This window comes from Pocillopora damicornis, chromosome 8 (genome assembly GCF_964200805.1).
Source record: "Pocillopora damicornis chromosome 8, jaPocDami1.2, whole genome shotgun sequence".
Lineage (NCBI taxonomy): Eukaryota > Metazoa > Cnidaria > Anthozoa > Scleractinia > Pocilloporidae > Pocillopora > Pocillopora damicornis.
In genome coordinates this window covers 657,970-680,685 of record NC_142677.1, presented here as the reverse complement: position 1 = coordinate 680,685, position 22,716 = coordinate 657,970, and the positions used below count along the sequence as shown (strand labels likewise).

Here is a 22,716-nt window from a genome sequence, read left to right as displayed (position 1 = left end):
AAATGACTCTCGAGGAAACTTGTATGGACGAGTTACAACATTGAGATCTGACTACTATCTCGCGCATTGCAGAGGCTATTAGAGCCGGTTAAACTATCAAAAATGAAAATGTAGTTTTAATATCACCAGCCTCTCTTGACCATCCTTGCAGTTTGTGCGATATTGTCCAAATATTGACAAATTTTAACAAAGCCTTGACAGAACGCCGCCGCTGAAACAGAAAACAACCGACCCCTTATCCCTAACTCGACTCCGGCTTAGGGAGTACAATTGTTTGCTGCTGAATCAGTGTTTTTTTCTAAGTCGCGGACCTTTTGGTCACTAAAATCTTTAAGTTTTGTATGGTCACTGGAATAACTACAGCTTCTTCTTTCTGAGGGATATCAACCTACGGCAGTTTCAAGCTGCTATCGCAGAGCGAAGGCACCCCGTAGTGGTTTTTCTATAGTAGCGCACTCTCTCGCATCCATGGAAATGCAATATATCTCTTTAATCAGAAACATTTCCTTTCCATTTCCTTCCAAACTAAGGTCTAGCCCATCACAGCTGTTTCGGAAAGGTTCTGATCGGAAAAGTTTCCCACCCTACATATTTTTTAAGTGTTCATCAACCATCTAATATAAGAGAGAAGTTTGCGGAAACAGCAAGTCAAAATAATGATTCACCTGTTAGGAAAAGGAATTATCGTTTTCACGAATTTTCTTCCGTCGACTTAGAACAAGTACTTCCATTATGATATTTTAAAAGCGAACTTAGTTGTGAGCAAGCAAAGCATTTGTCACACGTGTCTTGCTTTGAGATCTTTTGTGTGATTTAGAACGCCGAGCGACCGTAAATGATGATTCTCTTATCTCGCCGAAATGCCTCAGGATATGTGGTTAATTTGAATACAAGAAGTCTTCGTCGGCGACTTTCATGCTCTACTTAGGTTTTCATACGTATGAAAAATTTCGTTTCTATGAAAGTGCATTTTCTTGTAATTTCACTCGAATGCAAACTTTGGTGCGTTTGTGAGCGTCGATTCGTGTACCGGAATGTAAATTTTATGAAGTAATTTAAGAGACTTTTTGAGTGGAAAATCACGCGAATGAAATGCACCAAAACTGTCGCATCGGTATTGACAACATTTAAAATTAAGTTAACAGTGTCAAATTTCGTGTCACTTCTGGTTGCAAAAGACCCTCGCCTTGTCAGTGTCCGCGAATTTAATCGCTAACTATTTAACACAAAGTTTGGTTAACAATAAGCGATCGAAAAAACCTTAATTTAACGTCAAAACACCGTAAAGTTCAGGGATGGTTTATGTTCAGAATACAAACAAGAGCCATAATAACAAACACCGTCTTGGTTGCTCTAGTATTTGCCTGCCCATTGGCGGTACTGATTTGGATTAATAAACTTTGCTACTAGAGCAGAGTAGAAGACAAGAAAGACAACGATAAACTAAATAGTGGGAGGATAATGGACCAACGATAAAAACTACAAGATCAGAGAAATATTAATTTTGTTACTCCGCCACTCAATAAAATTTTGCTCGATGCAAAGTCGTGAATTTCCAACATTATCAGAGAAAGTGCAGTGTAACGGCAAATTCCCCTTTAAATCTTATCCATTTTAGAAAATTCCTTCCTCGAGGGTGATAAACCTTTGTGAATTTAAAGCGAATGAATTTTCTCACCCATGGAGTTGTAACTAAAATTGATCCATTGCCGAGTATGCGACCTTGAGCCTCGGACACCGCTCTACGGCATTATCCTCATTAACCCAGGAAAATAAAGAACAGGCAGATACCCTGACTATGAGTTTATTTTCTTTGAAGGCATAGAAAAGACAGTGACAATGCCGCATCGGCAAATAAATTATTTTCAAAAAGTTCGTTTCTTCCATTTCATCCTTGAACCTTTTTAGGTGGCGAGTAACCGCCGGTTCGAGAAATTATTCAAAATCAAAGTCAACAAACACTAGAGGTACTTCCTCAAAATTCTAAAATGGATTGAACAGATCGACAAAATCCTCTTTGTTGAAAGTGTAACTGCAAGTTACAGTTAAAAGCTAAAAGACTTCACGCGGCAAAAGAGATCATTGGCGTTTCACGCATTCACGCTGAAGTAGAAACTCTACACTAATAACAGTTCACAAAAGTGTACCTAATGAATTTACTAGCTCGTCAACTTTCAGTTTGAACTTCGAGCATTCGAAAACGTGCGCAATAAGAATAAATCTTAGGAGAATTTTCATTTCCTTTTTTTCCTTTATCGTAGATAATATTAGATTTGGTACAATTTGATTTGTTTGGAAGGTCAACTGCTGAACTGGTTGGAATGCCCAGATACCATATCAAGGGGCTTCTGATTTAATGATTAAAGTAAATATAATACTCAAATATTACATGAAATCTCTATAATTTTGGAGCGTACATCTCGAGTTTGTTAGTTCGCTTTTTTTTTTTTGCTTTTTTTAAGAGGCTTTTTCCGTACTTTTCTTTCTCTATTTGCAGTCAGGTCCAAGAGTAATTCTTATGTGTTCTCATATAAATAAAATCTCTAGATCGTAGAAACGTTTTTTCAGTCAATAATCTCTCGCACACGTTTACCCTATGAACGTGGTTGAGCGTCAAATGAATGCTTGTCAGGTGGATTCCAGTACGGATTAGTAAAATGATGGCCATGCACTGCGGCTGTATGATCAGTTTGTCTGCGACAACCTACACTGGGCATTGCCACGGCTCCGTACCCACATTGATTATTCACGGGGTTCTGGATTTGTGTAGAATACTGCGTACCTGTGTATGAGCTGACTGGGACTCCAACAGTTGATCCCATGTTCATGTAGGGTGCAACCGCATACCCCGGTGGAACTCTAGACGATTGCGGGTTGCACGGGTACGAAAGAGGGCCAGCAGGCTGAGCAGTTCGCCAGTTTCCTCCTGCAGTAGGTACACTTTGAACTGGATTATAAGCTGACCACTTGGGAGCGATGAAGTTTCCATACGCTGCCGCGCGCGGATCTGTTAGCATTCCGTTGGTGTGCTGCAGAGTTTGTTGCCGGTAAGGTCTCTTCATGCGGCGCCGGCGCCTGTAGTTACCTTTCTCAAACATATCCTCGCAAGCTGGATCTAAGGTCCAGTAGTTTCCTTTTCTCTCCCCGCCGCCTTCTCGGGGAACTTTAATGAAACACTCATTGAGTGACAAATTGTGCCGTATGGAATTTTGCCATCCCTTCTTATTCTTCTCGTAAAACGGAAACTTACTGATAATGTACTGGTAAATTCCATTGAGGGTTAACCGCTTTTCTGAAGACTCTCGAATCGCCATCGCGATCAGCGCGACGTAAGAGTACGGCGGCTTCACATTGGGATCTTTCGACGAGGCCTCCTTAGTTTCGGCTTTTTCGCTCTCAACTTGACTCGAGTCGCTATCGTCTTTCTTGAGCTCAGGCTCGTAGCTGCTTAGTTGATGGTCGTGGGTTGAAGAGGCCATTTTGCTTGTGTTTGACAGAGTTAATTCTGAAGTGTTGGAGGCTGTTCTGTGGCAATAATATATAAATTAGAAATTCTAAAGACTGTTTGGTGTTTGTCTTGTCGATATGACATTTGATTGGCTGGCCTATTCATTATCTATCACTTTCTATAAATATCCTGACATCACGCTATCTTTTGTCCATCGAACCAATCATTATGCTCTTTACAAAGCGTCAATTGATTCATTTATTTGTCTGGTAGCAATGCGACCACCTACTCTGGCAGCTGCTACTTGTCCGTTTAGGCCCTTAATTGTTTCTATCCATTCACTTTTATTATTTACACCATCCATGCCAAATTTCGTTTACCTTTCTATCATATATTCGGGAGTATACAATTTCAAACTACCTTGACTCCTAGTGTATATTTACACTCGAGGTGTGAAAATATTTTCCCGTTATCTTCAAGGAGGAGTGAAAAGTGAAACGCTCCTCCCCACACCCATAGTTAACACCTGGTTCGCAACTATACCAATCAGAGAGAAGCAATCGGCAGATGAGGGGAATTGAAAGGCACAAAGCAATTCACATGTTGTCTGGCCCAAGTGCAGGCTATTTAGCTTTAATTATACGATGTAGATTTTATTTTTTATTATTACAAACTACCCGCTGTGAATCTTTTTTCGCGATAATGCTGCCCCACGCTGGGGTCCTGTACCATGCAAATGCGCTTTCCTCTTTCTCCGAAAACAACATGACAACAACAGAAGACAGGAACGCTTATTTCGCTCCACCTGTGCGCGGTGCGAGAGCCAGACAACCGAGCCGTATCCTACAAAAACGCGCGAAACATTCATGAATTAAACCACACAAGCGGCTTTCTTATCACTTAAACGACCTGACTTGATTGGGAATGTTCTGAATTGAGTCAACGGGCTTTCATAAGAGCGATAGCGGCTCTTCGTGATAAGTTCAAAATACTCAGTCTGTTGCAGTCGAGGATAAGCTTAACATTATTATTTCCCAGGTTTTAATTACAGTTTAGAGTAACAGTAACATCATAAACCCCCTCAAAAGTAAATATTTCACGTATGAAGGTCTTACAGGGTTGATTACAGTATTTGCTGGTACTATTAAGGCTTGTGTACATTCAAAATGTTTATTCTAAAGAGTTGTTAAAGATTTATAATTTAGTGTAAACAAACAATTTCCAGTTGTAAGGGAAATTTTTATTTCGAGGCCACAACGGGAACACTTTTAGCTCTTCAGCAAGAGTACAAACCTGTGCGCATTTTTTGATGGACATATCACGCTCCTGTTTACCGGAAATTAGCAGCTGTGGATCTCGTAAATTATAGAATACTCGCAGAAAAATGGATTTCAAATGTCAACTTCGTTTCTCAGAGCCAGGTTCATCTCTCCTGTGTCTTATCAGATCGAAGCAACTTGTTTGTGTATGAAAAAGTTCGAGGCGGATGCGATCTCACCTTACGAATTTAGATTTGACCTGAAGCGCGAGGCAAATGCCGGTATTGTTTCCAGTGTCAAAAGTAGAAAAAGGTGCTATAAAACAGCTGTGTATTTATTTCACCAATGAGTAGCAAAAAGCACGCGAACTTTGTCATAAAAATCATGCGACAGCTCATTAAGTCATGCGAAAATTTTGTGCCTTGACAACGTTTGAGAATTTGGTTGAAACCAAATAAGTGTTAACCCAATGATATTTTTTTGTAAATATATGCTGAAGATTCATTTACCTTTCTCCGGTTCTTTTTTATCTTCAGTTGAGGAAAATACTGCGCTCTATATGAAAGTGGCCAAATTTCTCGAGACTGAGGCGAACCGAATCAATTTAACCCAGTCAGTTAACCTTGAGAAGGGCCGGGAAGCTTTTGAAGAAGCAATTGGGGTCGCTCTGATATTTTCGCCACGGGATGTACTCCTACTGTCCTTGCTAGACATAATTGTTTCTAGAAATGGGAATTCTGATTGGCGGTGCTTCAATTTATTACCCTATTATTTACATCTGAAACAACAGTTGTCTTGGCTCGCGTGGGATATAATTGAAATGTGCTTGTAGTAGAAGTTAGTGTATTAATGCATGCTAAATTGCATCAGTCAACGCTTCGCTGCACTTTATTAACTCGCGAAAGCACTTCTAGTGGACGCAATTTCGCCAATTTTGAAGCCTAGATTCCGGTTTTGGAAAGCGACGGTAGAAATCCGCGGAAGTTTATCTGTTAACCTGCTGTTTCTGTTTACTGAACTAATCTAAATTTCACTACAGGACAGTGATTATGTATTCCCAACATTTATTGCATTTACGGTTTGTCAAGCCCTCCAAGTTGACAGCATTGCCCTCGGCGTGGACATGATAATTAAGTAAGAAGCGCGGGGATTGAATACGATTTCGCGAAATCTTGGCACCTTTAAAATTCCCGATTCCATTACCAACTGTCAGAAATCACTCTCTATGAGGTGAGAAAGGTTTTGAATGCTATTTTCGGCTTTTAGGCGCTTTCGTTTGATCACAGGAAGCTAGTGAAATGTTTATGCGTTTCCTTTGTTTTGGCTCCTCAATTGCCAATGTTATGGTTACTTAGGGCTTGATTCAAAAACACTATTTCATGAACTTTGCAAGGCCTTATTATTTCAATAACACTAACATAAGGATCAGGTGTTTGCCAAACGATTAATGAACGCAAACCTCGAAATAGCATGCCGAATAATAGCACTTATATCGACGCCAATGAGCGATGAACTGCGGTCGACACTGTTATCTGTGTTTCTCGAAAGTTCAAATTAAATGTCAGTTAATCTTGTCTGCTTGAGTGCGGGCTCGCTCACATGCAGGGATCCTGTAGACAAAACTGTTGAAAATAATGCCTGTTAACCTTGTTTGTTTAGACAAGCAAATCATCATAGTGTCAGTCAACTTGTTACTCGTCTTTAATTTTGCTTATCAGCCGCAGTTACAAGTCGATCCGTTCAACTGAGAAGAAAATACTACACTGTGGCGACGTTCCCTTAGGCAGTGCAAAGAAAAGTTGCTCTTGTTTCGACCCCATCAATCAAAAACCGACCCCTGCCTAGAGCATATGAAATCGAGCCCGTTTTCATGCTGAATTGATCCAAATTTAGTGGAAGCAAATCTCAACTATTCGTTTTCTTTTGTTTGCATAACGTTTAAAGTGATAGAGGATACTTGTCACATCTACGTGTTTAATCGCGAATATTTACATTGCCACCTTTGGGTTCCAATTTTCGCAAGCACCAACAAATGTAACGACCCTTTGAGCTTTCTCTCTCTCTATTTTGAAGAAAATGTCGTCAATTATGTGGGGGTCACGCAGTTTTGAAACCTCGATTTCTGTGAATATTAATTCACGTTTATAGTAAACGCACATCAGGTAGGCCATAGTGATCTATTGTTTCGATTCAAAACACGAATAATACTTCATCAACTGGTACATGAAATCCAAATTGAATATTAATGGTGGTCGATTGCTTGCGCAAACTATTGGCTACTCTGGCGAATAAGACTACGGAGCTTCTAAATTGTTTTGATAAACTCTAAGTCTGTCGTCAATAACCCGTGTAAATTGAAGTCTAAACAATAGAAGTGTTTACAAACATAAGTTCCTGCACTTAAGGAGTTTCATTCACTGCCTCTAGAGAGATTATTTAGGATATCTTCGTGGCGTGTAATGAATTCAATTTTGTATTGGCCCGAGAGAAATAAATTTTCCGCACTATTAGTGACTGTTATATGGTATTTTTATCCCGTTATTTTAAATTGGTCAGCTTTCTAAAAAAAAATTCTGATAGATACACTGTTGCTGCTGAGAACACTTCGGATCGTAGCTAACAGGTTTTTCTCTTTCGCTGCTGGAATTGGAACAACATCGCGTATTTAAATGACTTCCTTAGTGCATATCAGTATATTCCTTTACTTTTGTGCAGCGTATATTTGCAGCTGCCTCTAATGATTCTTCTAAACTTTAAACAGTGAAAACTTGATATCAAGCTGAAATATGTAGCGATAAACATAGCGCATTAATTGTTTCCGGAAATCCGTCCTGCTCGTGAAAAAATCTTGAAACAGTTATTCCGCTAAGACCCACCTCTGTACTTAACTGCTTCAAATGGTATGCACCCACCGTGTCAATGTCTAAATCGAGGAATTCAGCGTCTAATCGAATCTCTCTCTCTTCTATAGCTCATTAAATAAATTCAACACAAGATGTTAATATATTATTAACAGCCACACAATGGAAGCAACAGCTCCACCATCGACAAAGTTCAAGGTCTCTCCGCCTAACAGTTAGTTAATAAGTACCCGCCAATGAATAAAAATCTTCGCCACCGAGGATGTGACTGGAAATATTGTGTTGGGTGCAGACTTCCGACCTGTCAAATCACAGGAGGACAAGGGTTTATTTGTATAGAAGCCCCACCAGGAGCAAGCTGTGACGGAGAGCCACTCAGGCAATTCTTAACCAATAACAGCATATCGTTTTGAAAAAAATGTCTTTCATGTTTGAAGGGCTTCGTGCGGTGTCAAAGTATTTCAACGCCTTATCAGATGTGCATGAAGCAGAAATAGAATTCCTGCCTTCCTGTGACCTACCAACGCAACTTCCCATGAGGTATCCTTTTACTGGTATGAGGAAGATTACGTTTACTTTCTTCCTTTCACCCCAATAACATTATTTCGTTGAGTTATTCTTTATTTTAACACTGAGAGTGTCATTTTAATGTAAAATGGCAGAAGATGATATCAGAAACACTTGCACTCAAAAACTCTGATCCTGTTTTTCCAAGCCATTTGTTACAGAAAATTCAATTTGACATCTAAATGAACATCTAGCTTGATTCGACGTGGGTGATCTGTCTCAAGGTTTATGACTTAATAATAGATGTTCTTAAACGATAGCAATGTTATCCAGTCTGTTTTGATTTATTTATTTTGTCTCGTTTTGTTAACTTTGGCGAGTGCGCAATCTTGATTAGCTGTTAGCAATAGATTTATCATCTCCCTGGGTGCGTTACAAATCCTGGCAAAGTGAAAATGAGGTGCTGATATCTCAGCTAATGTTCTACTTCCTCAGTATTATCTTTGCTGATAGGAGGTGTGTTTTAACTTATCAGCAAATTGAGTTTGTTTATACAGCAACTTCTTATTACATCAATGGGTGTCTGACATGAAGAACTGATCCTATCGTGTCACATTTATCTCACAAGGTTAGCGATTAGCGTCAAGGGTATATTTCCTGTGCCAGTTGTGTCAAGCGCTTGTTTTGGCTTCCATTTCTGTTGAACGATCACCATTGTTTTCATTTCGAAATTCCGCTTGATAAGCCATTGAGTCAAATGTTATCTTTCTCTAAATTTCAATGTTGATCAACGAAAAGAAAATCATCAAAACTGTTCATAATGTCTATGGTGTATGTAAAAATAATAAAGAAACAAACAAACAAACGCTTAAAATCCTTTTGAAAATCTTTTTGCCCGATATTCATCTGTGAATAAAAAGAACCTTCAGTCTATCCGATGACCCGCAGCTTATGGTTTCTTCTCATCTCGCAAGTCCTTCGGTCTAAACAAAACAAATTTATCTTCCCTGCTATCTTCTCTTCAATTCCCAGATAAGACAAATGTTGTGACTTTACTCTCTCTCTCTCTCTCCCTCTTATGTTAACGTTCCATCATCTCAAAAAAAAGTTAGAGATAAATTGCCCTTAATATTTTAAAAGCGAACTGTTGTTATTCGGTGTCAAAGAAATGACATAATTTGTTGAGATATTTTATGCAGGCGAGTTGTTCGGCGTTTGCTTTCAAAAAGGAAAAGGCTCAGAGGCGATTAAAAGTGCGTAACCTAATTTGTGCAACCTAACATGTGAGAAGTAGACGACATTTTCACGAGTCCTACATTCACCCAGTCCCCTTCGAAGTTTCCGGTTAAGATATGAGGAATTATAGACCTGAATTTCGATGTATCTTGATAACGGTTTCCAGGAAATTCTGTCAATTCCTTGGCTCAGTTTTGTCAGTAAGACAATACTTCGAGAAAGCACAAGATAACTTTGTTCTTCAAACAATTAAAACTGTCATATACGATTACAACACAATCATATGATTCCACCATTGCACACCGCCGTTATCTGTTTCTCGACAAGAGGCGTTCCCCGATTGTACTCCTGAAATTGCGACCCGTCACACTTTTTCCCACGGTAAAAAAAATTTAATAGCTGGTACATGAGAGTGACAATTGGAAAATCAAATAAATGAAATTAATTTTCCACCATAAAGCCTTGATTACCAAGAGAAAGGGTTTTAATGGAAGTGTTAATAAAGCTTTCGTAAAGAACTAATTTTCCACCCAAAACCAGTTCTTGAGAAAGCTAAATAATTCGACTGCTACTGTAAATCACACTTTCGTTTTGAGCACTACGGGTAATGAAGAAACAAGAACTACTTCACTCGAACAATGCGAAAACAAAGGCACTTGCCAAGCCATAGAGCTTCAATTCTTGTACGCTCACTATCCTTACTAATCCCCCAAATACCATCTTTAGATTAAAAATGCTACCAAAAGCACGCGTTGAAAAAATCTAAACAGGTGACTCTGGCGCGACGTAACAGGTGTGTTGCGTGGATCAATAGCTTCACTGCTGCGAAGTTCACTATGAAAGCAGTGTTATGCAATAGCATTTATGAACACGCAACTCCTGCACTGCCTATGAGGTCCTCTCAGTTCTGTTATAGAGTCAAGAAGTAAGCAGTTAGTTTTTGCGACAATTCTACTAGCGAGCGTTTGCAGTTTACCGAGCTTTTTTTTGTCCTCTGGTTTTCATTTGGAATTCGAACGTGCTCAAAGAAAGATAACACTGAATTCTCTCACAGGTTATATGAATGAATTTACGCTAATCTCTCAAGTGGCCCCTCGTGTAGAAAATTCAGTCTGTTTCATGGCATATTTTTATTCTTTTAGTGAAGTTTCCACCTTTGTTTTGTCGCCAAAAGCTTGTGGTTTTTATCTGTTTACTAGGCCATTCATGAATCAAGTTTGTTTTTTTTAATAACTTAATACTCTTCTGGTTTTAAATCATCTGCAAAACTGTATTGGGTTTTTAATTAAACAAAGCGCACTTGATACTTATAACTTTTGCGCATTATTTAGCGAGATTCTTCAAGGTTTTTGAGACATGTTCTTCAGCGCTAATTGACAATAATATCTCTTTTCCAGGTGAAGTGCTTTGTAAATCATTTATTAGCTCATGAACAGTAAATCCGTAAAACCAGCGAGCGGGTAGACATATGCCCGAAGCCAATGGCTTCACGAATTTACAAATTTGTTATGATTTTAGCGATACGTCATTCGGTAAATAAAAATTTTGCCGCGGTCTACTATCAAGAACGTTTGGGGCATATCACTAAAGTATATTTGTCGTATTTACTACTACAAATCGTTCACCTACATTTTCGTAATGCGATCACAATACCCAAAGTTTCCGTTTGATGTTGGCACCGGCCATTTTAATCTACGAAACAACATGCTTCCATTTCTTCCTCGTGTATCAGTTCAACTGGTTAAACTGATGAAAATGTGAGGTCTCGTTTACTCGAGATCAAGCTTTATACGTTTGTGTAGCATTGCACTTGCAGCGTCAATGGATTAGAATGTTTGAAAACAACGAGAGTTTTTCTCAAATATTTCTCGTTAGGGCCTAGGGTAGATTAAACTGTTTTCCAATATATATGAGTAAATAGAATCCGCAACGGGAAAATATCTTCACTCTATTTACTTTAAAAAGGTAAACAATCGGAAATGATGGCAAATAACAACTTTTCCTTTTGAGAAAACATTGAGAATTTGTACAAATAATTACCACTGAACTTACCAGGGAAGTTCTCCTAGGTTTGGACTTCGCCGTCGAGAAGGCAAGCAGAAGTGTCAGACGAATAGGCACTTTGCCTCCTTAAATCAAAGTTGATTAAATATTTATACTTTTGAAATATTTGATATCGTTTTAAAGGTATTTTATTTGTACAAACATTCATGCAATATTCAGAAGCTGTCACCGCGTCCTCCCATGACTTATGTAAACATAATGCAAAATTAACCTTCAAGACAGGGATTCTTTTCAAATTGATTTTCTCCATTTCTGTGAAGACAAAAGCCAACGGTTGGATTTGCATCGATAAATGCACTTGTTTGCCATGTGTGTATTTACCTTTTAATCCGCCCAAACGAAATTTTTTGCCAAAGTTAGGTTGCCACTGCAAAACAAGTTTACAAGTTATGAAATAACATGTCGGAAAAGTGAGATATTTCAATTGTCTCTAAGTCAATCTCCTTTTCATGCATCTGTGAAGAAAAAAGCACAAAGTACCTGTATGTTTCAAGCTGTGTTTTTCCATGTGGAAACTTTTCAGTTGTCTTTGTTAATAAACGCAAGAGCTCCTCGCAAAAACAAGGATTCTGTTCACTTAGGTGTCCGACCTTTCCACAAACTTTGTACCTTTGTCGTACGGCGATTGTACTTTCAAACCGCTAAAAACAGAGAGAACCATTACTTTTCGAGTATTTCACGCTGAGTTAACCAAATTGCAAGTTTTAACGATGGCTGGTTGTTTATATTTCTATTTTCGATCCATCTCGTGGTTTCTTCACCGTGTATACAATATTAATTTGGTTTTTGTCTGCAGGTGTCTGCTTTCTAGGAGCCCGTTTTCCAGGATTAACATTCTTTTTCGCCGCGAAACTGTGTATTTTCGATACAATGAGCTTCGGTGACCTTGCATCCATCTGTTGATAATTTAAGAACAATATCTTAAGATCTATGGGAGCAGCGCTATCCAGTAACTTGTGTGACATCTAATTTTATGGTTGTTTAGTCCTGAAATTGCAGAATCCAAATAAATCTGCTGCTTACAACAAATGGTGTATATCTTGAACTTTCCTTAGGAGGTTCAATTATGGTTTCAGAGATATATATATTTTTATTACTTGTTTTTCTAAACTCACTTACAATCAAGCATCAGCAGTGACAGGATTGCGGTTACAATTGATGGCGTTGTCTACATTTTTATCTGAACATATAGCATATTTTCAGAGAAACGAAAAAATTGCAAGTTTATTCTTAAAATTCCTTCCCACCTTTTATGTGATGAGCCTTGGTTGACGTGTTGTTTGTCATCGGCAATAAGTTCCTGCTCATTTTTTTGAAAACAACTGGAATATAGTTTTCATCAAAACCTAAAAGTTTACCCTTGGTTTATAACATTTATGCAATCAGGAGAGATGTTTCTAAATTGTTTGTTTTCAAAACTTATGCTGTTAGATTTAAGGACAATTTAGTATCCTGGAGCTTGCCTTTAGACTAAACTGAGCAATTTTCTCTGTCATCTAACCTCTTGCTTTTAGTTCGTTTGTTTCGTGCAAACGTGGGCAGTGTTGTGGATCGGTATTTGAAAAAGGTGAGTTGATGAAATCCAAGGAACGATTGGCGTTCTTTCCAATATTTTTTTACGTTATCGAACTCTTATCAAGATTTCACGGAGTAATCCTGCATTTTATTATTTTGATTGAAATCTCAAGCTTATTGATAGCACTCCAACTTTGGTGGAGCTAGATTTGGAAAACATTCACTGTTTATCGCTCTCTGAGTTTATCGTAATTTTTTTTCTTAGAATTAGCTGACAACTAGTCTTGTGAGAAACACAAAGTTTCAGAAATGTCCGCAAAAATATAATTTTTTTTGAAAAGGCGTGTTAGGCACAGTTTAGTCAGCGCTGTCTTTTTGAAAAAGGGTTGGTCAACCGAAATTGTACAAGCAATGAGATATCCGGTTGGACAACGCATAGTCTTGATAAACGATTCCTTACACATGTGGGATTAAATCAAGGAACTACTCGTGGTCACTTTTCAATTGACCTATACTGCACTGTTGTTGTTTATTTTTGGAGCAAAAAGGGAGGAAATGTTTTGAAAACTATCCATGCAACCTGTCCATTGTGTTGCCATTTTCCACGATGTTTTCTTTTCTCAGTAAGAATAACTGAGCAGTGAAGGCATGCAACTTTTATAGGAAACGTGCTCTTGATTGATAAGAAAGGCACTTATTACTTCTCAAGGCATTACCTCGCCACTCTCCAAAGTTTTTTCCAACTGATTCACAAATTTCCATCTTCGTTATTGATTGCTTTACTGCAAATAAGCATTTGGAACTTGTTTCAATTTGTGTTTTGTAAATTTCTACTTCTTAAGACAAAACATTTTCAGAATTTTCTAAAACGAGAAGTTCGAGTAATTTCATGTTTTCCTCATGTTCTTTAGTTTCCATGCACGCCTAAATCTACTTAAGATTGCAAATGACGCATTATGGTCCAGTTATTATTTGAAGGTAACTTCCAATGAATAAATTTTTGTTTTTCTGCCTTCGGTGCGCATCAACTGAAGCTGGTTTGGTTGTTTAAAGGCCTATTTACACGGCACGACTTTGTCGCATGCGACAAGCTTACGACAGGCCTACGACATGACTTAAGAGTCGTAAGCGAGTTGTAGGTTTGATTTACACGAAACAATTCGTGTCGTAAGCCTGTCGTAAGCTTGTCGCATGCGACAAAGTCGTACCGTGTAAATAGGCCCTAAGACTATCAAAGACATATTAAGACGTTAAATTATGTTATCAGAACTAAAGAATTTTGCCTTCAGAATTCAGCCGTTGAAACTGCAGCGGTTGTTTGCTGGTTGTTTGATCATGAGAGCGACATGTTTTTGTGGCAATTGTGGCTAGAATGTTCTCAGGAAAAGGTGAATGCTTAAAGGAACGAGGGCCAATATTCTTTTGTCTCCCGACTAAAGCCTCATACTGTCAGGTATTGTTTCTATTGGTAGTTAATATTTTTTCCTGTTCTCTTCTCAGGAACGAAAGACTTATTTCTGATGCAATATGGATCGCTCTGAAATAAAATGAACAGCCTTTCCAAAGATGACCTAGCGAAGAAATTCAAGGGAGTTTATCTGTTTCAGTCAGGGATTTTGAAGATTTGCTCTGCCATGTGAGGTGTTTTGATTTGCATTGTTTACCTAAACGCTCGCTAAATTGAATTAGATTCCAACATGCACGAAGAAGTACCTTAAACTACTTTTCGCTTTTATTCTTAAGGTGAATCATTCCGACTTACTCTCAAAAGCTTGTATTCCTACCTTTAAATAATAAACTTTTCATTGTAGAAAAATAACGAACGTGTTTATCATTTATTTTTTGTTTTTATGTAAGTTTAGTTTTTGTTCTTTGTCGTGGTTTGGGCAGAGTTTCCACAATGTCTTTGCTGTCCACATTACCTCGTCATTTTGTGGTTCATGTTTTTGTTCTCGATTTGAAATTCACCGTTTTGAAACGTTCCTTTCTTTCGACGCTGGTCTCCTTCACAATAAATAAATTGTGAATAGAAGAGTTATTTATCATTTAGATTCTTAAGACTTCTTTGGAGCCAGTCGTTTCAAAATTGTCACAATATGAAATAGCAGTTTCCAAAACAAACAATTTTGAGTCGGGCTGGTTCTAGCCAAAGTGTGGTACATGAAGAATTGGAACACTAGTATTGTCAGTGAAGCGTTTTTGAAGGGCCATATTTCATGCTCTTCAGTAACCCCTCCCTTTTCTTACCTTGAACTGTTCACCACTTTTCTTTCCTCAGCCGTCAATGACGGTAATCAAGGTTGTTTCAGATGTAATGTTACAGCAAGCGAGGAATAAGTAGGTCGTTATAGGGTCTTATAGCCATTTTAAGGGCAATTTTGGTTAAATTTCGAAGGCTATTTGCACTTTGGGCGACAAACAGGTGAGAATGTATTGTTACACCACTGACACAAAGTCTTGCCATGGAAGACGGAGTAGAAATAACTACTAACTTAAGAATTCTAACCTAGCATGATAGACTTATTAATCAAGCTCTTAGTTTCTATTCGCCGTTTCCCACCTGCGATTAAAGATTCCTTGATATCTTTCTCAATAACCCACAAACGGCAAAGCATCGATTTGGTATTTTTTGGTTTATTTTTACTGAAAATAGGACAGATTTTCTAATTTAACACAAGTGGAGACCAAGTTAAGACTAGCTTAGGTCTTGTGCATCTCTACATCTTAGGTTGTTTTCAAAATTTTGAAAACAAAACAGCAACGATTTTATGTTCCAAATGGCTACGAAGCCAAAAGCTGACACTAAAAAAGAGTAAAATAGTTTTTTATTTACAATTTTTTTCGACGAAAAACAATGCTAGCTAAACTTAAAAACTGCCTATTTTGTGTTATTGTGGTGCAACTATTCACTATTAGAGTACGACGAAAAAACCGAACGTTTCTAACTTAAAGAGGCTCTAGGCGAATCTCCACGAAAATTAATAAGGTTCTTAAAGCCACATTAATTTGCTCGAATTTCTTGACTTTACTCGCGCTCGTTCGTTTTCTTTTTCCTGTGAGGTGTTTACGTTAAAGTAAGTTTGGGTCAAAAGAAAATTTGTCTAAACTAATAATAATTTAAAAATAAACAAAGATTAAGAGCATATTGTGGTGATAGTTGGACGTTACAAACGCTCTTCAGTTTTAATTTTTCAGTTTCAACTGGCGCAAACTAAGAGCGAGGAGCTATATCGCTTTTTACGTGAGTAGCTAAAGGGTATGAACGTCTACAGAGATATGAATGTTCTGGTCAAAGCTCTTTTCCGGCAGTATTATATGGGTCTGCTCCTATAGGTAACGCCCTCTATAACTTTATTTTTAAAGCTAGTTGGACGGAAGGCGATTGCACTCCAATGTTGAATTTGTCGGCTCATTTTTGTCGCTTCCTGTGTGTTAGAAAATAATCCCCTAGAACGGACCTGCTGTAGAGAAGTGCAATCAACACCTGCGAGCTTTAGATTCTGAAAAGTAATTAATTAAGTCCATTGTTTGGCTTGTCTAGTTACTTGAGAGGTACTTTATGTAATAATCTTTTCGTCTAGCTATACAGCCTGTCTCTGTCTGTCTTTTGTAGTGCAGTTTTCTCACTTTCTCACAGAGATTGGCCAGGCTTTGGTCATGAAACTTCAGAGCTCACAAAATATAATGATGGCACTTTGCACAGTACTCCCAACTAGTGTTAATACTAGCATTAATTAAGGTGGATTTTTGTAACCTGTTGATTTTTCTCAACACTCTAATTAAAATGCGTTCTACGACAAAAAAGAACTCAGGATGCATTTTTAAATAAGTGCTAAATTATTTCTTGTTTTTCTTATCCAAACTTAACGAATGTTGCATTGGAAAATAGCATATTTGACAGTGGTGTCCCTTTCTTTAAATGCTGCCTTCAGCTAAGAAGCACCGAAAAGTTGGCCAATCTTCTTGACTTGGGTGAGTGCTCCTCATTACCCTGTCATTTAATTTTCTTTCACTTTAGTTTATATTCTTATTTATTTTTCAATATTTTTCCTTTGTAAACTTACCCACCCGAGGCCACACGGTACGTATGGAAAACATTTATTCTTCAATGTATCTCAGTAATGATCATGTTTTCTCAATTTTCTTCAGCGTAATTAGATTCTGACCTTAGAGAATCTGCTAAATATTCATTGATAAGAATAAGGAAAAATTTGTTTTATTCTGAGGAACAGTGAACGGGAGTCTTAAAAAACCACAAAGAAAAAACTGCTCCCAAGAGTAGTTGCCGATATTTTACCTGGAGTATAGCGTAACCTGATTTATTCTTAATCTGTAGAGTTGGGGCCGGGCTGCTGCCTGAGTGACCTTTGGTTCTTTACATGCTGTGATTATTTCTAATTGGAAATATGCTTACCCAGGCAAGTCACATTATTTTTTACATTTCTTTTAACAGGTCAATCTTTGATAATTTTCCCCCTGTGCCTTTACCCAAAGCCAACGCCAAAATATCAAATGCGTTATATACTGATTTATTTTTTATTTTCAACGTGCGATTCCGTTAATTTTTACCTGATTCTCAAGCCAAACTTTTAAAAATCATGTCTGTTACGTCTCGTGTCATTTTCTAACAAGTAAGATAACATGGAACGATAAAAAATATCTGTCGAAAAACAGCACTCCATCAGTATGAATATTTTTATGTCCAATTCTGATCACGTTGCCTCAGGCACTTATTAAGACGATTATGTGATCTTCAATTTCTTTTGAAAACTTATGCATAAGTTTCTATTTAAATATGAATCGTAATTTTTCCAAGCATTTAAAACCTTTCTCGATTTTTTTGTGACCATACTTAACCTCGTTTCAGGAAGAGTTCGGTTTGATGTTCATTGATATAATCTTGCGAGTTAAAAAAATTTCAAAATGGTAGGGTGATGTTAGGTTGAAAGGCGAAGTTGAAGCCGTGATATGATGCTATGAATTTTTCATTTAAATTTCTCTTTGTTTCTTTTGCACGTTTTGGATTAGTAATTCTTTAAGTAGTTTTCTTATCAATTAATTCTATTAATTTCCTGAGGTTATAGACTGCAGACGAAATGTGTTTTGCTTTCATAATGGTAAACAGATGCGAATATGAAATCATTTGGATTGAGCTGAAATTAAGAGGTTTTTTTAATGAATATTGCTCGAAGGTTGTGCGACCTAAAAAGGAATAAAAGCCAGTCGATAATGCCTTTATAAATTTCAAATATAGCTTATAGTCGCACAATTCAAATTACGTTTTGTGTAATTGTAAAAGCTAACTGATGAAACATTGAAAGCTGCTTTATTGCATCATTCTTTCTTTACCATGCTGTCATCTTTTCCGCCCTTTCAGAGTGAAAATTAAGGTGGAAGGCTGTAACTTCCCAGGACTTCTTTTGTAAACGCATTTAAAAGCTAGAACAAAAGCGAGTTACAAGGAAGAATGAAAGCGCAGTGTTACTAAATATATCTCTCCAGGTTGTCGTTTTACTTCGATAATCGCCGGGGTGAGACTAGATTTCCTTTGTTTCAAACATTTTCTTTCTTTTTCTCGCATCTTCTTACGACTTAGGAACAAAGAAGAATAAAATATTAAACCACAATAAGAAATGAAGCCCAAGGATTTTTGCGGAACTTAGACTTATACAAACTCTTCTAACAACATAATATCACAGAAAGTGCATGTTACATTTGCAAACAGGCGATGAATGTTATATGGTTTTTTCATAACAACTAAACTTTGAAAGCGAATCTTTGCATAAGTTATTAATAATCATCCATTTTACAGATATGTGTGCCTGTTTTCGATAAAATGATCTCTTTTAGACATTTACCAAAGTTGTAAATCTGAGCGAATTATTACAGTTTTTGGTATATCTTGTCAATTGTTAGACATAACCATAAACATTTAGAATTTGCACACTTGGTTTTTTACAAGAGTATCTTTTGCAAGACAAAACATGAAGATTCAGAGATGTTGTTGGATAAAATTGGTTACGTGTCGTGTTATGCATTTAGTAAGACTAGTAAATATTAAATATTTTCATCTAATTTCCATAAGGGCGGTCATCACCTCGGCAATTCAATCGGCTTTTGTTTTGATTGTTAATGTATCATGAGGCATTAATTTTGTTTGCTACGAAACCGGTGAGTTTAAGACTTGATGAGGTTTTTAATCGAAGCCAACACTCCTTTTCTTGTATCAGAGTACAATAGAAGAACGTGCTATGCGTTCATCGCAAAAGGGCGGTTAGTATTCTAGCTAACAGTAAGATGGTTTTTGATGAATTTTCTCATTCTTTTCACCCCGACTGTATTCCAAACATGCTTTCATGAGTTTTTTCCTCATGGTATTAAAATGAAAATTGAAAGCCTTCTTACGGCCCAATATATTTTCCCGATTTAATCTTCATAGAAAAAATGTTCAATATCTTTTCTATTTTCAGTTTTGTTCGATATTCAGTAATTTCCTCTCACACTGCTCTGCATTTTTCAAGTTTGTTTTGTCATTGTAGCAACACACGTCGTAATTAAATGACTGGAGAAAAACCTCGCAAGGAGCAACACGTTCCTTCAGTGCGCCTAGAAAACCTCTTCAATATAAATTTTTTTGGAATTTTCAATATCAAGTACATAATAAGGTTTCTCTCCGGATTATTTCAAAACAGTTTTAACAATTTGGTCAACAAATGTATCGTGCCGCATCCCACAAAACCTCAAGTTTATACATTTAATTTCCTTGGTGATGCTTCTATCAAGTTCCTTGTTTTCAGACCTCCAACAGGGTGCTCTTGTTCATTGGTGTTTTCGTTCTTTAAGTCTTGTGAATATTGTTGGAAATACAACCTCTTACTGATGTAACAACGATACACCGCGCGTATACACAGCGGTTTTCTCTGCAAAAAGTTTAAAACTAACGCTATGTATGTCCAAGGAAAATTATGCACGTATACAAAGAAAAATCAAATATTTATGGATTGAAGAAAATAGATCTCAGTTGGACAAGCAACCGGAACTTAGAATTGACCCAGTTTTACAATAAATTTGGATTTGCGGTTAGAGTTTAGGAAAACTTCAGCAACTTTACAAAGGAAATTGCTCCTAAGTTAAAAAAATTGTTTCACGTCTGAGTTAGATATTAATATCGGTGGTGTTGGGTGAGAGAAATAAAACAGCGAAATCTCCGCAGCTGATTTTCTCTTTCAGGGGAAGAGCAATGCAGTAATTTCTAGTGACATTATTTTAAAATTTTTCATTTTTTGTGAGTAAGTGAGCTGGGCAGCCATGAAGAAACCCTAAGTTGTAAAAGTTGTAAATTGTGGTGCACAACAATTGACTACTAGTCAATAAATAACTATTGAACTGCTACAACGTAGTCCTATTGATTTGTCTGACTCCCATAACAAGTTACGCACTGTGGAACCTGTTTACAGCTGATATTCTGTTGAACTTAACGATCTGATTGCGTGTGGTAAATTCGCTCGTAGACATGCGCTCTAGCTGAAGAGAATTATTCTATTTTTCCGTGTCATGGCACTTAACGACTTTGACATACAACTATAACATGTTTATTAGCTGCAAACAGAGAGAGCACAGTTAAAATAATTTAGCAGCCCAAACTACCACTGATCCAGGCAAATATTGAGCACACCGTCTGACCAATAAATCTGTTTTCAGAATGCTCCTTGCTGGAGAAGCGCGGTTTTCTGAGCAAGATTTGCACTTAAACCTGTATGAGGATTAGTTTTCTTTGACAAACGAGGTACCTGCTCCGAGATAAGAAGACGGTGCTTTTATATTTGGTAAATACTAACTATAATTTATTTGAACAAGAAATCACACTACCATCCGCTCTATAATAGATATTACAACAACGTTTATAGTAAAATAAATAAATATTGACCTAGTACGGGTGGAGTAAATTTAAAGAAATATTTGACTTAGAGATAGTTGTATGCACCCTATTAAGATTAATAAGGATTAAGTTCATTCTTTTTTTAAATTTGCTACTCAGCGACCACCTCACCTGTTAGGAAAAATGTTAAGCTCTGTGAGAAGCGAACACCTGAGGTACTTTAAACTGTAAGACTGTACAACTTCACGCCATTTTCACATGAAAATAGCTACATCACTTTTTACTATTATTATTGAGTGGAAATTGGCATTACTATGCCCCTTTTAATTTTTTCCTGAGATCGGGCATCAACTCAAAATGTCCTTTGTTAATTGAAATTTATTCCCTGCGGCTTGAGGATATATTTTTCGTGTTTCAATCAATACAGATCAAAAACTTCTCATTTATGTTGTGCCTTTGCTTGGTAATTCCGACCTATTTCCCTATTTTTCTTTATCAGAAATTTTTTTATAGTTAGTTTTCATTCCATTGAAATAAGTAGCGTTTTGACTTTTGTATTTTTCGTGAGCACGCCTCTTATGCATATACCACAATTAACGCCTGAAGTGCAATCACCTTTAAAATCAATTGGCGAAACATGTTTCCCTTAAGCTTTTTTGGCTGAATCTTCTAATTGATTTGATTTCATTTGTAAAGTGAAATTAAGATTTCCGATTAAGAAAACGGAACCGCGGCCATTTCCTTTGTGTGGATGGATCCTGACAAATGATAAATCTCGCCGACTAAAAGCACTTCTGAGAATAGCTTTGCTTAAGTGGATAAAGTGCTAAAGTTAGGCAATTTCTTGAGCTCTTAATGCAAGTGTAAATTATACACGTAGACACCTTTATATTTCTCTGGCCTTAGGGACAAAGCATATCCACAAATGTAGGAATCTGAATAAATATAACATGTCATGAAATAACAGTGCTTTCCTAGCGGCTACACATTCCGTCGATCAAATAAAACTTGCACTCAAAATTGTTTCATTGGCTGGCTATCCAATTCAAGTCTTATCCACTTTATTAATTTTTTCTTTTTTATGGAGAGTGAATTTGAATGTTTTAATAACCTTTTCTTTGATTGGAGTAGAGGCACTAACTTTTTCTTGGGTGCTTATCAACATTGTTACAGTTCCCTGCCCTTCTGTTCGGACTGTGTTTATATTTTCTCATAGAGATACTTGTTTGCTTAGTTATTTAGACTGATAGCGGCAATTTGTCGTAAATTTTCAAAAATATACAACGCACTCAAACACTAGCTATCGACACGATAGAGATATCGTCGTAAAACAAGACCTCGACACTACACTAGTTCCAAGATGGCAAACGGCTGTAATGACACTATACGCAAATCTCGGCGAAAGGCGAGAAATATTAGCATACATTAATTGCGTTCCGAGCTGGGTTGAGCTATCTTTCGATCTATGCAATGATGGAGTAGCCTTAGCGGTCCCACTTAATTCCTTTGGTTAGCTCTTAGTATTTATAGAGTCCTAACAGATATCACTGAGGTTTTTCCATGTCTCCTGGACTTATTTAATTTCTGAAATTATAGTACTTTCTCCTTTCGATTTGCTTCTTTAGTACTCTGATTTATTCTGCATTCTCCACCAAGAGTTCGATCCCTTTTTTTGGTTCAATCTTTTATCAGGGATTTTTTTCTGTTTTTCGTAAATCTTAGCGTTACATCTTCCTTGCGTTGTTTTCATCCTCTTCTTGGTCAGAAAAGATGGAAGAGAAAAAAAGATCTGACTAAAAGAAAAAGTTCATAATGTCTTTTTTCTTTATCTCAAACTCACGCCAAATGTTCACTCCAAGGTACTTTTTAAAATCTTTGCACGTGCAGCTACAGATTACAATTCATTGGTGGCCATAGGTACTTTTAATGAAATCGTTTAATTCAGAA

At 37.2% G+C, this 22,716-nt stretch overlaps 1 protein-coding gene and 1 long non-coding RNA gene across 27 annotated transcripts in view; one reads left to right on the top strand and one right to left on the bottom strand.

Moving 5' to 3' along the window:
- The window catches only part of LOC113680673 (uncharacterized), a 46,856-nt gene that overhangs the window by 21,689 nt on the left and 2,451 nt on the right, over positions 1-22,716 (top strand). For 5 of the 21 annotated variants that reach the window (XR_016179264.1, XR_016179257.1, XR_016179256.1 and 2 more), the window contains 3 exons: positions 7,679-8,122; positions 14,391-16,862; positions 17,227-17,308. This is a non-coding gene — a long non-coding RNA (uncharacterized LOC113680673). Of the gene's footprint in view, positions 1-5,823; positions 5,938-7,678; positions 8,123-12,144; positions 12,943-13,801; positions 13,869-13,896; positions 14,279-14,390; positions 16,863-17,226; positions 17,309-22,716 lie in introns of those variants that run through there. The other 16 variants (XR_016179263.1, XR_016179262.1, XR_016179259.1 and 13 more) reach the window with 12 other exon arrangements.
- On the bottom strand, positions 1,789-21,050 carry LOC113680671 (forkhead box protein L2). 6 transcript variants are annotated; one of them, XM_027197704.2, is made up of 4 exons: positions 11,856-12,057; positions 11,697-11,742; positions 11,364-11,440; positions 1,789-3,525 (listed from the first exon to the last, which is right to left on the bottom strand). In XM_027197704.2, the coding sequence occupies exon 4, from the start codon at positions 3,477-3,479 to the stop codon at positions 2,595-2,597; it is 885 nt and encodes a 294-aa protein (XP_027053505.1). In that variant the 5' UTR covers positions 3,480-3,525; positions 11,364-11,440; positions 11,697-11,742; positions 11,856-12,057; the 3' UTR covers positions 1,789-2,594. The 6 variants fall into 6 exon arrangements, with proteins under 6 accessions (XP_027053505.1, XP_027053507.1, XP_089036856.1 ...); XM_027197706.2 differs by having other exon boundaries at positions 1,789-3,520; XM_089180730.1 differs by lacking the exons at positions 11,364-11,440; positions 11,697-11,742; positions 11,856-12,057 and adding an exon at positions 20,941-21,050.